The sequence below is a fragment of the Balaenoptera ricei genome, chromosome 5, assembly GCF_028023285.1.
Source record: "Balaenoptera ricei isolate mBalRic1 chromosome 5, mBalRic1.hap2, whole genome shotgun sequence".
NCBI classification, from domain to species: domain Eukaryota; kingdom Metazoa; phylum Chordata; class Mammalia; order Artiodactyla; family Balaenopteridae; genus Balaenoptera; species Balaenoptera ricei.
Genome location: NC_082643.1, coordinates 99,127,653 through 99,139,664, shown reverse-complemented (window position 1 = coordinate 99,139,664; position 12,012 = coordinate 99,127,653). Strand labels below are relative to the sequence as shown.

At 40.2% G+C, this 12,012-nt stretch overlaps 1 protein-coding gene across 9 annotated transcripts in view; it reads right to left on the bottom strand.

The window, feature by feature from the left end:
• Positions 1–12,012, bottom strand: part of LDB2 (LIM domain binding 2) — a 383,449-nt gene that overhangs the window by 68,524 nt on the left and 302,913 nt on the right. For all 9 annotated transcript variants that reach the window (XM_059923296.1, XM_059923298.1, XM_059923299.1 and 6 more), the window contains exons 4-5: positions 5,837–5,959; positions 3,075–3,158 (exon numbers count right to left, since the gene is read on the bottom strand). In XM_059923296.1, the coding sequence (XP_059779279.1) occupies positions 3,075–3,158; positions 5,837–5,959 (207 nt within the window). The remainder of the gene's footprint in view (positions 1–3,074; positions 3,159–5,836; positions 5,960–12,012) is intronic.

The window sequence follows — 12,012 nt, the reverse complement described above, 5'->3', positions numbered from 1 at the left end:
AAAGGTAGCAGTTTTGCCATGAAACACATAGATTCTAGAGTTCAAGTCCTGGTTCTGCCATTTGGGGGCTTGAAGCTGGGTGACTGACTTTACTTACACCATCTGTGCCAGCTCTCTTGTGGGGAAGGTACTGGTGCACGTGGGACATTGTGAAGTCCAGCTACATCAGGACGTGTACATCCAGCAGAGCCTGCAGCTAGCACTACTTCAGATGGTAGCCTTGGAAACGCTACTCTCTATTGCCCCAAACCATACACGGTTCCCTGTGTCATTCCCCCTCTGCAGGTGTGATGTCCTCACTCTTCGTGGGCTGGAAGCAGAGAACTGCAGATGTGGGGACCAGTGGGCCTTGCTGACCCCAGGGTGAAGGCCACGGTTTTACTGATGACAATAAGAGCAACTGGGGGCGGGGTGTGGGTAGGGAGGAGGGAAATTCAGCCTTTATTTCTCTGTGTTAAATGCAGCTAAAAGACGTAATAAAGGATCTGTCCAAGATCTCAGCAGAGAGTTAGCGACCAAATCTAGGATAGACTCCAAAGTCCCAGATTCCTATGTGAGGTCAGCTGAGGGTACGTAGTGTGGAAATTCTTGATCCGCCTAAAGAGAGGCATGTTCAGATGGTTTAAACTAAATCTCTCCTGGTTCCTGACAAGAAGAAATGCCCAGCAGTGTAGGGCATCCTTCTGAATTCCTGTGGCTGGAACAGCACTGCAGACCATCATTTGCCCAGACCTTGCTACCCACTCCCACTGTGCCAGGAGCGCCACAGGGGGCAGTTCTTAATGAAGAGCCTGGAGGTTTAGGAGAACATAGCCTCGGCTGCCTTGGCTGGGAGCACTCCCCTCTGGATCCACCCTCCTGGGCAGACTCTGATTTTCCTCTGAGCAGGAACCAGGGGGCTGTTTAGTGGAGAACGACCTGGCTCAGGGCTGCCAAAATGGCAGGCATGCTGGGGGTGAGGTGGTGGGAAGTGAAGCTGACTCTGGCTTTTGCCAAGTCTGGATTTGGCTCTGGGGCATCTAAACTGAATGGAAAGAGACTCTTCTTGCACACCCAAGAAGGGGACGCTGCCATCCTCATGTTTAATCTTTTCAGAGGCTCCTGGCCCAGTAGCCCAGGCAGCCAGTTGCTCCAAGACATGGCTCCCAACTAACTCTGTCTCCCATTTCTCCTGGCTACTCCCTTCATGTCCCAGCATCAACAGACTGCTTGGAATTCCATCCCCTAACTTCTGCTCCCTCTGATGGAAATGTCCTTCCTCCTCCTTTCTCTGGTTTAACTTCATTCATTCTTTCACACACTACACAGGCATTATCTCTTCCATGAAGTCTCCTTTGACTGATTCTTCTGAGATGTCTATCTTGTACTCCCATAATTTCATCTGGAAACTTCTATCATGGTATTCATCATTTTGCATATAATGTTCTGTCTTTATGGGTCTGACTCTCATAGGAGGGCGTTTCTTGATAACAGGTGCAAGGACTTCTGTCTTTGAATCTTCAGTGTCTTGCCCAGTGCCTGGCACATTGCAGTGAGGGCATGACTTACAAACATTTGTCCAAATTATTCTTCACTTACAGAGGAGGAAGTCCGGCCAGGACATTTCAGCATTTCAATGTATGCAAACATGATTGTACTTAGAGGATTGTGAATACAAAACAAAATTCACAAACCTGCACTTAAGGATAAAGAAACAATAGCATAAACATTATGATGGGGTCGGGCCCTGGAGAAGTGGTCTGCTACCTCATGGTGGTGAAGGAAGCCAGCAACTCAGAGGCAAAGGAATGTGGACTGTGGCCACTGCCTTCGTGTTGACTCTGGAAGACAATGCTTTATGAAGGAAACCATATCCTCTACTTGCAATGTGACGACTGCCATTCCACACTAAAAACCAGTGTGATATATGTTACCCTGTTAGACCAAATACGGAGGCTGTAAGCGTTATGTGGGCAGAGAGTTTTGCCTAACATTTAATTTTTTTAAATAAGAATTCACTTTATATCCAAACCAGAAAATCTGTTACATGTTACACAGAGAGTCCCTAAGAAGCCTTAGAAATAAATGTCTGTGTTATAGCACCGAGGTGAATTTCTTCAAGGGACTCTCTCTGGAGGGCACACTGAGCCTCCTCATAGGTGACTGGTCCCTGAGTACAGACGCAGAGGCTGTGAACTCAACAAAAGCACATTGGAAACTTGAGACAATCAGAAGGGACATAGTGCCAAAGCATTTTAGGAAAGAGACATTGCTAGCCTTTGAATAATTTATTCCAGGAGTCATACAAACATAGAGGAGAAGCTTAACACTGACAAAGTCTAGGTTTGATGCTTTTTGTTAATTAAACCCAATCATCTGTTGATCACAAACACACACACACACACACACACACTGTGGTATAAGACATACATATTGTGCTACTATTCACAATTGTCAAGACAAGGAAACAACCTAAATGTCCATCAACATTTGCAAATGTTGATGCGGTACATGCATGCAATGGAATATTACTCAGCCATAAAAAGAATGAAATAATGTCATTTGCAGCAACATGGATGGAACTAGAGATTATCATACTAAGTGAAGTAAGTCAGAAAGAGAAAGGCAAATACCATATGATATCACTTATATATAGAATCTAAAATACAATACAAATCAACATATCTACAAAACAAAAACAGATTCAGATATAGAGAACAGACTTGTAGTTGCCAAGGTTGGGGGTAGGAGAGGGAAGGAATGGGAGTGTGGGATTAGCAGAGGCAAACTATTATATATAGGATGGATAAACAACGAGGTCCTACTGTACAGCACAGGGAACTAGATTCAATATCCTGTGATAAACCATAATGGAAAAGAATATGAAAAAGAATGTATATATATGTATAACTGAATCACTTTGCTGTATAGTAGAAATTAACACAACACTGTAAATCAACTATACTTGAATAAAATAAATTTAAAAAGATATACGTATTGTGCTATATTACCTCATTTTAATTCCTTGGCTCAAGATACATATAAACCTCTAAATTCAAACTCAACAGGAAATATAACCAACCCATTGGTCTTACCCTGAGGTAGTTGAGGGTGAAATTTGTCAGCCCCATCCTGGTGATGTTTTTGGACAGCTGATCCAGGACCTGAGGATCTTGTGCCTAAACAGGAAAAAAAATCATATATTTTATCCCTGTAAGATGGTACCAACAAGGTCCTCAACTGTGCTACAGCTGCTGAGAAATACAATCTGCACCTTGTCAGTTTTTCTCAGAGGGGCAGGCTGCTGGAGATAATTTAATTTACATTTTGAAGACACTTGCATATAACACTTAAGGACACTTTTGGATCACTGGTGCAAGATCCATTGCCGGGGAGAATCAAACTGAGTCAGATGGGAGAAATGACTTTACTTCCTCTGTGAGAGGCCCTGTGCCTTCAGGAGGAGGGTCATTAAGTCCAGCCAGGACACCTCCAAGGTCCCTGGCACTGCCGCCCACCCTGCCCCGAGGGAAGGTGTGGTCTGGATTTGGCAGAGCCATGCTTTAGGACTGGCCTTTGCTGCGTGTTGTGACAGTGTTGTTTTTAACAGCTTGGAGTGGAGAGGACTAAATGTGAAAACTTTGCAACTGCCATGAAATATACCCATATATTAAAAAATTCTAACTCTCTTCCCCATTAAGAGGAGGCTAGAAATAGATGTCCTCAACAATTTTCATCCTGCAGGACTGCAAGGGTATGCATAATATTTTCCAAAGTATCAGCCACAGAAAAAAAAGATGTAATGTTTTGCGGGCCGCCCCCAATGTTCAGTTTGACCAGAAAAAAATGAAAATTCTTTCTGGATTCCATTGTAAAGTCTCTTAGTTGATGCTCTTTCTTTCTGTTTGTCTTTCCTTCTTTTTAAATTGATATAAACTGTTGCTAAACAGAGGAAGTCTTAAGTAAACATCCCTTTGTCTCCACATCTGCATTCATGAGACCATCTAGGTTATACCAACACCTTAATTTGTTCTTTTTTTTTACTTTAATTTTTCTCTCAGTGATACAACCAACTGGCTTTGTGTATATGAATAAAATGTAGGAGAAACAGTCAGAGCTTGTCATTTTTCATGCCAATTTCTGGAAAGGGGATCCTTTGTGGATGTAGAGCTGGTATTTATTGAACCCCTTCCAGGTTCCAGGAAGAGCTGGTTCTATAGCCACGCATCAAATAGTTGTGGTCGACCTCAAGGAGCTCACATTGCAGTTAGAAGACAGGATGATAATAAACCCATGGAAGGATATTTTTGCTTTCGTCATGGCCATTGTTGCTGATAGCCAATCACCAATACTTGCAGAGGTCCTACTATGTGCCAGGCACTGGCCTAAGCGCTTATGTGCATTGACTCTTAATTTTCAAACCAATCCTCTGAGGCAGGCTCTATTACTATACCCATTTTATAGACGAGGGACTGAAAGAACAGAGATGTCATGTCACTTGCCCAAGGTCACACAGGAACAGGGATTCAAACCCGTGTGTTCTCAGGCCCAGGCTCCTGACCACTACTCTACGCTGCTGCTTCTCTGTCTATTTTGAGACTAATAAGAATGGCTACTCCAGACTGCTTCAAGGAGAGTGAAGGGTGTGAACTGGGCTTTGAAAATTGAGGAGGACTCGGGCATGGATGGGCAAAAAGGATGTAGCAGGAGAGTGTCCAGCACTCAGGTGTACAGCAGAAAGCACAGGGTCGGCGGAAAGGGTAGAGATTGGACAAACCAGATGGTAGGAGGGTGTTGAGGACAAAAGCCTGGGGAGACAGCCTGGGTAGGAACAGAGGCGAGACAGACAGCTTCTCGGCCTGGGTGTTAGAGCCAGAACCTGCTGAATCGAAATCTTGTTTTGTCCCTTTTGGGCTGAAAAGCATTGGACAACTTATTAAACCTATCTGAGCCTCCATTTCCTTACTTTGAAAATAGGAGTAATAAACAACTCACCTCTTCGAGTTACTGTAGGGACTAAATATAAGGTGTACACAATGCTTAGCACAGGCCCTGCGTATCAAACACCCAGTAAACGCTCACTACCGTGACTGTATTCTCTTTTCGTTGTACAGGGTCTTAAAAAAATCAGGCTCATTCAGTCTGATTTTGCTCCAAAGCATTTTCGCAGAAACTGCTGCATCGCGCCTTCTGGAAGAGGGATTTATTTAATTTGATGCTATGTGACTCCTTCTTAAGGGACTGACCTGACGAGTTCCTACCAAGTCTTACCTTTAAAAATCTCTCTAGGTTGGCATCAAATCCACCCTTGCACCTCATTTGTGCTCAATAAATTTGATGTGATTTATGGCCAGATGCGACCAAGAGGACCCCAGGTGTTCTGCTCCTTCCCAGAGCTGTGGTTAGGAAGGGCATGGACACGGATCTGAGGTATGTGAGCCCCAAGTCTTGCCGGATGGTTCTAATCAAAACTGGAAACGGTTTCTCTTACTCTTTGTTCTATTTCTTTGCCCATTTATACACAACAGGTTTATTAGCCCAGGCAGAGCAGTGCTTGATAATGACTGCGTGGAATTTAAGAAAAGTACAAACTGTTTATTGAGGTAACCTCAATTTGGAGTTTAAAATAATAAATTATTTTTTAAAAAGGCTCACAATGCACCAAACTCAGAAACAAAGGAGGGGGAAAGGGGCCTGTGGATGAAAATGGTTGGGGGAAAAACTCATAATTTAGAGTTAATCACCTAAAGTGTGAAGACTCTGGAAGTTCTTTCACGGTGAGAAAGCGGGGCTTCTCCTTTTTGAGTAAAATGAGGGGATGAAAGGAAGGTAGTAAAATAGAAATTAAGTTACTTACATGCATGGCAAGAATGCTTCTTGGGACTAACTCTCTGTATTGTCTAATGGTAAAGTGCCATGTTTTTATTCTCATGAGATCATCAAAGGTGAACTCCAAGATCAGTCTGCCTTCTGTACACACCTGGAAGCAACAAACAACAGACTCAGTGATTAGGTACTTTGTGATCACCACATTTTTGTAACTCACAGGTCAGCCACTCAGCGTGGTCTCCCTGATTCCCCTTGGGCAGTGCTGGATCTTGACAAAAATGTGACACAGGTGATGTATCCAAGGAGAACCAAGACAGGTGTGAGATCTGGAATCAGTGGGGTCAAAAGACAGGACAGCTGCTCACTAGCCATGAGCTAATGGTAACTCGACTAGTTACTACTGAAACTCCAGGAGCCCCCATTTCTTCATTTGTAAATATACAGACAAAACCCATCTTATAGCAATGATATGTCAAAAACTCCTGGCACACAGTGTGTCCCCCACAAAATTGGTACTCTTTCACCTCCTTTTTTCTCCACTTTCATTATGCTTCTACCATAGGAGTTTGAACTCTGTTCTAATCTTGGTTATGCTACTCTGGGAGAAAGTATCTAATAAAAGTATTCCTGCTTACGTATGAGTTACTACAAGGTTGCCCAACCACAGAAAGTTTTCATTTCCAAAGAGAAATGCCAGAGGGCAACGCTTAACCCAAGGCTGTGGGTATTAGTTAGTGACACGTGGAAAATAGAGGCACATTTAGAATATATTCCTTGAATCACATCCTATCAGCCATGACAAATTCTGCTTGCGTAAAGGGACAGGCTTTGGGGGAGCCAAATTAATTTAAGAAAAATATATATTATTAATGAGACAGAGTTTCTGAGGCTCAGAAACTCCTTGATAGAGTGATCAGTGACAGGGTAGCATTTTTATCTTCTTTTGAAAGTCAGATGATTTTTGGCATGTAGTTCTTATTTTATTTACCTTTCTTTTCACTGTTAATGACTTTGAAATGAAAGAAAATGCTGGGTAGTCTCATGGCACTCATTCTATCTCAACTATATAAGATAGGAAGTGGAGGCATAATATTGGTTCAGTTGTAATTAAACAATTACAGTTCATTATTCAGCCCATGTTTGCCTTAGAGAAGCAGTAGAAAATAATGGATGGAATCCTGACTCTATTTTCCACTTATTTTGCAACTTTGGGAAAAACAAATAAATTCCTTACTTTTCAGTTTCCTCATCTGTAAAATGAGGATAATAATATCCTTAGGTAGGACTGTTGGGAAAGTATATTAAATGAAATTGTGTATATAGATTGCCTAGTATTGTACCTGACAGTAAATGATAGTTTAAAGATGAAAGACATGTACCCAAAGAACACAGAACCCTAGACCAGGGGTTGTTGTAATGTCTTATCTGAGACCTGGGGCGTTTATGAGCAGTGTCTCAGGGGCTTTGCTGGGAAAAGCTTAGCCTCGGCCTGGATGCTGAGATTCCCACTCACTTTCTAGACTCAACCAGAACAGCTTCAGTTTTATCTGTTTTAAATATTGGACTTCTGATCAAGCCTTTTTGAAGAAAGATTTCTCAGACTGAGAAAAGAACAAAACTTTGGAAATCACTGCACTACACATTAAAAAAAAAAAAAGCAATAAACTGAATAGGGAAAATGATCATTTCTAAAACTATAGTCTATGAAGATAATTAGCAATTTATATCAACCTTTTATGAAATATTAATAATCACTTCCTTCTTTGGGAATTTAATACAAAAAGCCACCATTTATTGAGTTCCAACTATGTCCTAGGCACTGGGTTAGGTGATTTCTATTCTCTCTAATTTAAGGTAATATTTTCTTTAAACAAGTGAAATACCAGTGCAGAATTAGTAACGTGTTGATAGGGCACCACTTAAAAAAGATGCTAATAACATCTGCCATCTTCATTTTATCAAAGGTCTCAGAAGCACTGTCAGATAATTATTGATAATCTGGGTGAAGACCTCTAACTCAGGGCCAATTAGCAGAATCTGTGGGTAATTTCAGGCATTGGGCTCTTTGCCCCAAAACTCCTTGGCTGAGTGGTCTTCAGAGCCTCATTTTTGGCAACTTTGCCATGAGAGTCAAGCACAGTGAAATTGGGGAAGACTTCAGCGTCCCCACCTCACTCCTCTAGAGCCTCATCAGCATCGGAATTAATTTACCAAGGTTTTCAAAAGAGTTGCATGGAGATTAAGACACGCAATTCCCCCTGGAGTGTTAACATGACAGAAGCCACCTGCAGTGGAGGCTTTCACAAAGGGGAGGTAACTGCAGCCAGACATTGACAGAGGAATGTATTGACAATGCAGGACAGGGAAGGGATATTTGGATGCTACAATCCTTTTCTTTTAAAGAGGGGGGATTATTGGCTGTTTAAACAAATATTAGCTCAGTTAAATGTCATCCTTTTTTTATTATCTAATCTGTTTGTTTTGTGTTTATGAACCATAAACCCAAGCAGAGAGTGGTTTCGGTTTACTTCTACTGGAATAGAATTTCATAAAGGGAAGGCCTGGATGGAGTTCGTCTGATGAATTACTCAATTGGAGCAGCTCTAAGGTCAAGTTAAACTGTGTTTTTTGTTTACTGTGACATAGCAAACCAGTTGAGGACTCTTCATGCAGGCAAACTGCTACGGGCCTACAAAAGGGAACATCTCAACAGCCTTGCACTCCTCCTTTCTCAGCCAAAACCAAGAAATCATCTTTATCCAAGGCATAGCATGTGCAAAAGAGGAATCCTGAGAACTGAATCTAAGTTGATTGTGTTGGGTGTTTTCTTTAAGGGACATTAAATGACTGACTTCCTTGAACGAAAAGATGGAAGAGAATTTGGTCACTGCTAATCTTCCCCAAGTAATTCTACCCACAGCCTCCACCCAAGCCCTATGCAGTCTCTCCAACCCCTGCCCCCATCATGGAGGTTAAAGGAAACTGAAGGCTTTGTGATTTATTTTACATGCAACAATCAGCAAATGGAATAGAGGCACTTAAGAAAAAAAAAAAAATGTATATATTCCTTGTTTGGAAATTGTAAAAAAAAATGGGCATAACTTATGAAGGCGAATTAATGTTTTCTCTTTTCAGAAAAATTCTGTGCATTCCTTATAATCAATACAATTAATGTAGCTTTTATCTAAAGTTGGCCTTTTTTTCAAAAAGCTGCCTTTCACTTGGAATCCGAAATCAAAAGGGTCCCCAATTAAGAAAACATTTTCTGTTGTGCTGAATTCATGTTACCGTACTGTGAGCTCTGACATTTTGTTTCTGTGGTAACCAAAATCAGCTGATTAGTTGGCATGGCAACAGAAAAGATGTAATCCCAGCAGACACACTCTAATCAATGCCCCCAGCACAGATGGTCTCCGGAGGATCAACAAGAAAGAGGCTGGCAGGCGTTCAGCGGATCACGTGCTAGTTTGAGACTAGGCCAGGAACAAGAGAACTAAAAAAGAACATTTCTCAAACTAACCGGTAGCTTTTTAACCCTTTTCTTTCTTTGACTAATTGTAAAGCAATACTGACCATGTAGTTGTATAATAAAATGATTCTCATGTAGCTTTTATGAAATACAATGTACTTTTTAGGTGGGGATGTTCATTTAATTTTCTTGGCCTTTATGCTTTGAACAGCATGCATGGACTAGTGCTTTTAGATTAACCGTTGCAAAAAGCTCATTGTGTTTTACTTCGAGATGCTGCATATGTAAATGCATATGTCAATACATATATATATACATTTATTAGAGCAATACAATCATTGATAGTATAGTAATTTGGTTAGAGTCAGGATAAGAGCGTAAATGTATAAATCCTGGAGTATAACATGGTAACATGGTGTACAGGCTAAGGTAAGAATGATGACCTAACTGTCAAAGACATGAATGAGGATTCATATTGGAAAACTGGTTGGTATTTCCACGGTACTTTTCTGCAGTAGTAAATAATTTCATAATAAATAATTGAGATCAGAAAAAAACATAAACCTATGTTTACAGAAGTGATAAGGGTGTCCAGTAAAGGCTGTAATTATGGTTCCAGTTTGTGAGCCCCCAAAATAACCCAACATGTACCCCAGAGAGGAGTTCTTTCACTATCTGCCAGAATTCACACCCTCAAATACAATTCAAGGGGTCTTTGACTCTGAAAACCTTGGTGACTGCTCTTCTGATTATTAAGCCTTGTTTCCAGTTTGATTCGAAATTGAATACAGAAAAGAAAGGCTTCATAATGTGTGTTTAAAAACTCTAATTACATATTTATCCATAATCTATAATGTTCCTAGGATCAGGAAATTGCAAAACATGCAGTATGGTCCTGAGGAATATTAAATATTACTGTTGATTAGGACTGCAGCTGATTTTTGATTCACCAGTTGACCACGTTTTCATAAAAGCAACTAAGAAATGCTGGGTCAAATGCTATTTGGAGAATTAGAGTTTATTGATATTCTAAATTAGAACAATGCTATAGTGCCTCACATAATGTGCTAAGTAATGCCATGTACTAATAGCAGGCTCCCCTTTAAAAAATTCCAAACTATTTTACTTTGTGATACTGAAATGTCATTAGCCCCCTGTTTTCTACTAAATAGCCGTATTATTTTATTACATAAAGATGACTTATTCTGAATTAATATAAGAACAAAAGAAAAATTGGAAAGATTCTTTGGGTAGTATAATAATCACCAAGGAGCAAAAAAAAAAAAAAAAAGAGAAAAAAAAATGAATGCTTTGGAATTTTCTAAAAATAAATGTGCATAATTAGCATCTGGACGAAGTCCACACAGCTAAGCTACATTTCCCAGAAAGGAATATTTTTCACCACAGTATAGAAATATTCATTACAAGAGCTGGCAAATGTATTGCTGTGGAGTAGAGTCAGATGGGTGATCTAAATAATTAAAGCTTGAGACCAAGAGAGCTGAGTTCGGGAGATTGTCCCGTCCGGGAGGTGAGTACCATCTGAGAGGGCAGTGCTCCAGGATAGGGGAGAATGCAACAGAGGAAAACCTTAGTTTCTTAATTTGAATGAAAAAAGCACTTTATCAAGTCATCGAAAGAACTGGATTCTTTTTGATTTAAAACCAATCCAGAATGTACAGCACTATATCTTCGGAACAACTGACGGTGCTCATTGCTGAAAAAGTTTTGGTCTGAGAAAGAAAGAAATTGAGGAAATAGATGAAAGCGCTATTTCAACATGCATTTTTATTTTCAGCGGCTACAGGCTTTGGAAGTAGCTCCTTCATTATGGGAAAGTTTTATTTACATATCACGGATTTCTTTTTTCCCTGAAAGCATAAGGAATTGGTGTGTTTTTCTTGAATGACCTAAAAGTAACAATAAGCCTACACAAACGATAACGAAGCAACAGAAAAAAGGCTTTCTCTGCAGTGCTCAGGCTTTGTAATGCTAGAAATGGCTCAGGTATCCACAAGGTGATGTAAATGTTTTGTATCTCCGAAAATAGGTGAGCCACAGACAGAGTAAACTATCATCTAGGTGATCATTCTTTTCCACACAGCAAAACGCTCTTTCCAGCATGGCCTTCCACATGCAGTGGGAACTTTCCTCTCTGCTCAACTTGAAAAGGAAGAAAGGGAAAAACCCATCTCCTCTTCCACATTTAAAATGTCTATTGACAAAAATCAAGATACCATAAAATCAATGGCATTTAATGATTTGCTTTTGCATTTTATAAGCATTTCCTTTGGTTTTTTACTCCCTCATGGGCACCGGAAAGGTTAAATCGCACCATGATCAAAGAATACTTTAAATAATAAACACTTTATAGCTACTCTTTCTGCAAAATGGTGCATAAGTAACAAACACATCTTCAGTTTTATAATTGGGCTTCTGCAATTAACCCTGATAATTCAACTTCTCTTAACTATAAAGAGAGGGTTGTCATTTGTGTTTCAAATAAAAGAGATAGCTGCTATCGTTGATATTACAAATTAGTTTCACATTGAATCTTAGTCAAAATGCGATGAACTAGTGTTCATTAAAATAAACTTCCGTTCGCCAGATTATTTGACTAAATATTTATTCTTACTAATTTTTCTCCTTGGGAGAAGATATAAAGGGATTGCCTATAGTGTTCCATTTACATTTTTATGTTTTTGTGTTCCTTAAAGATTATGGCTAGTTGAGTT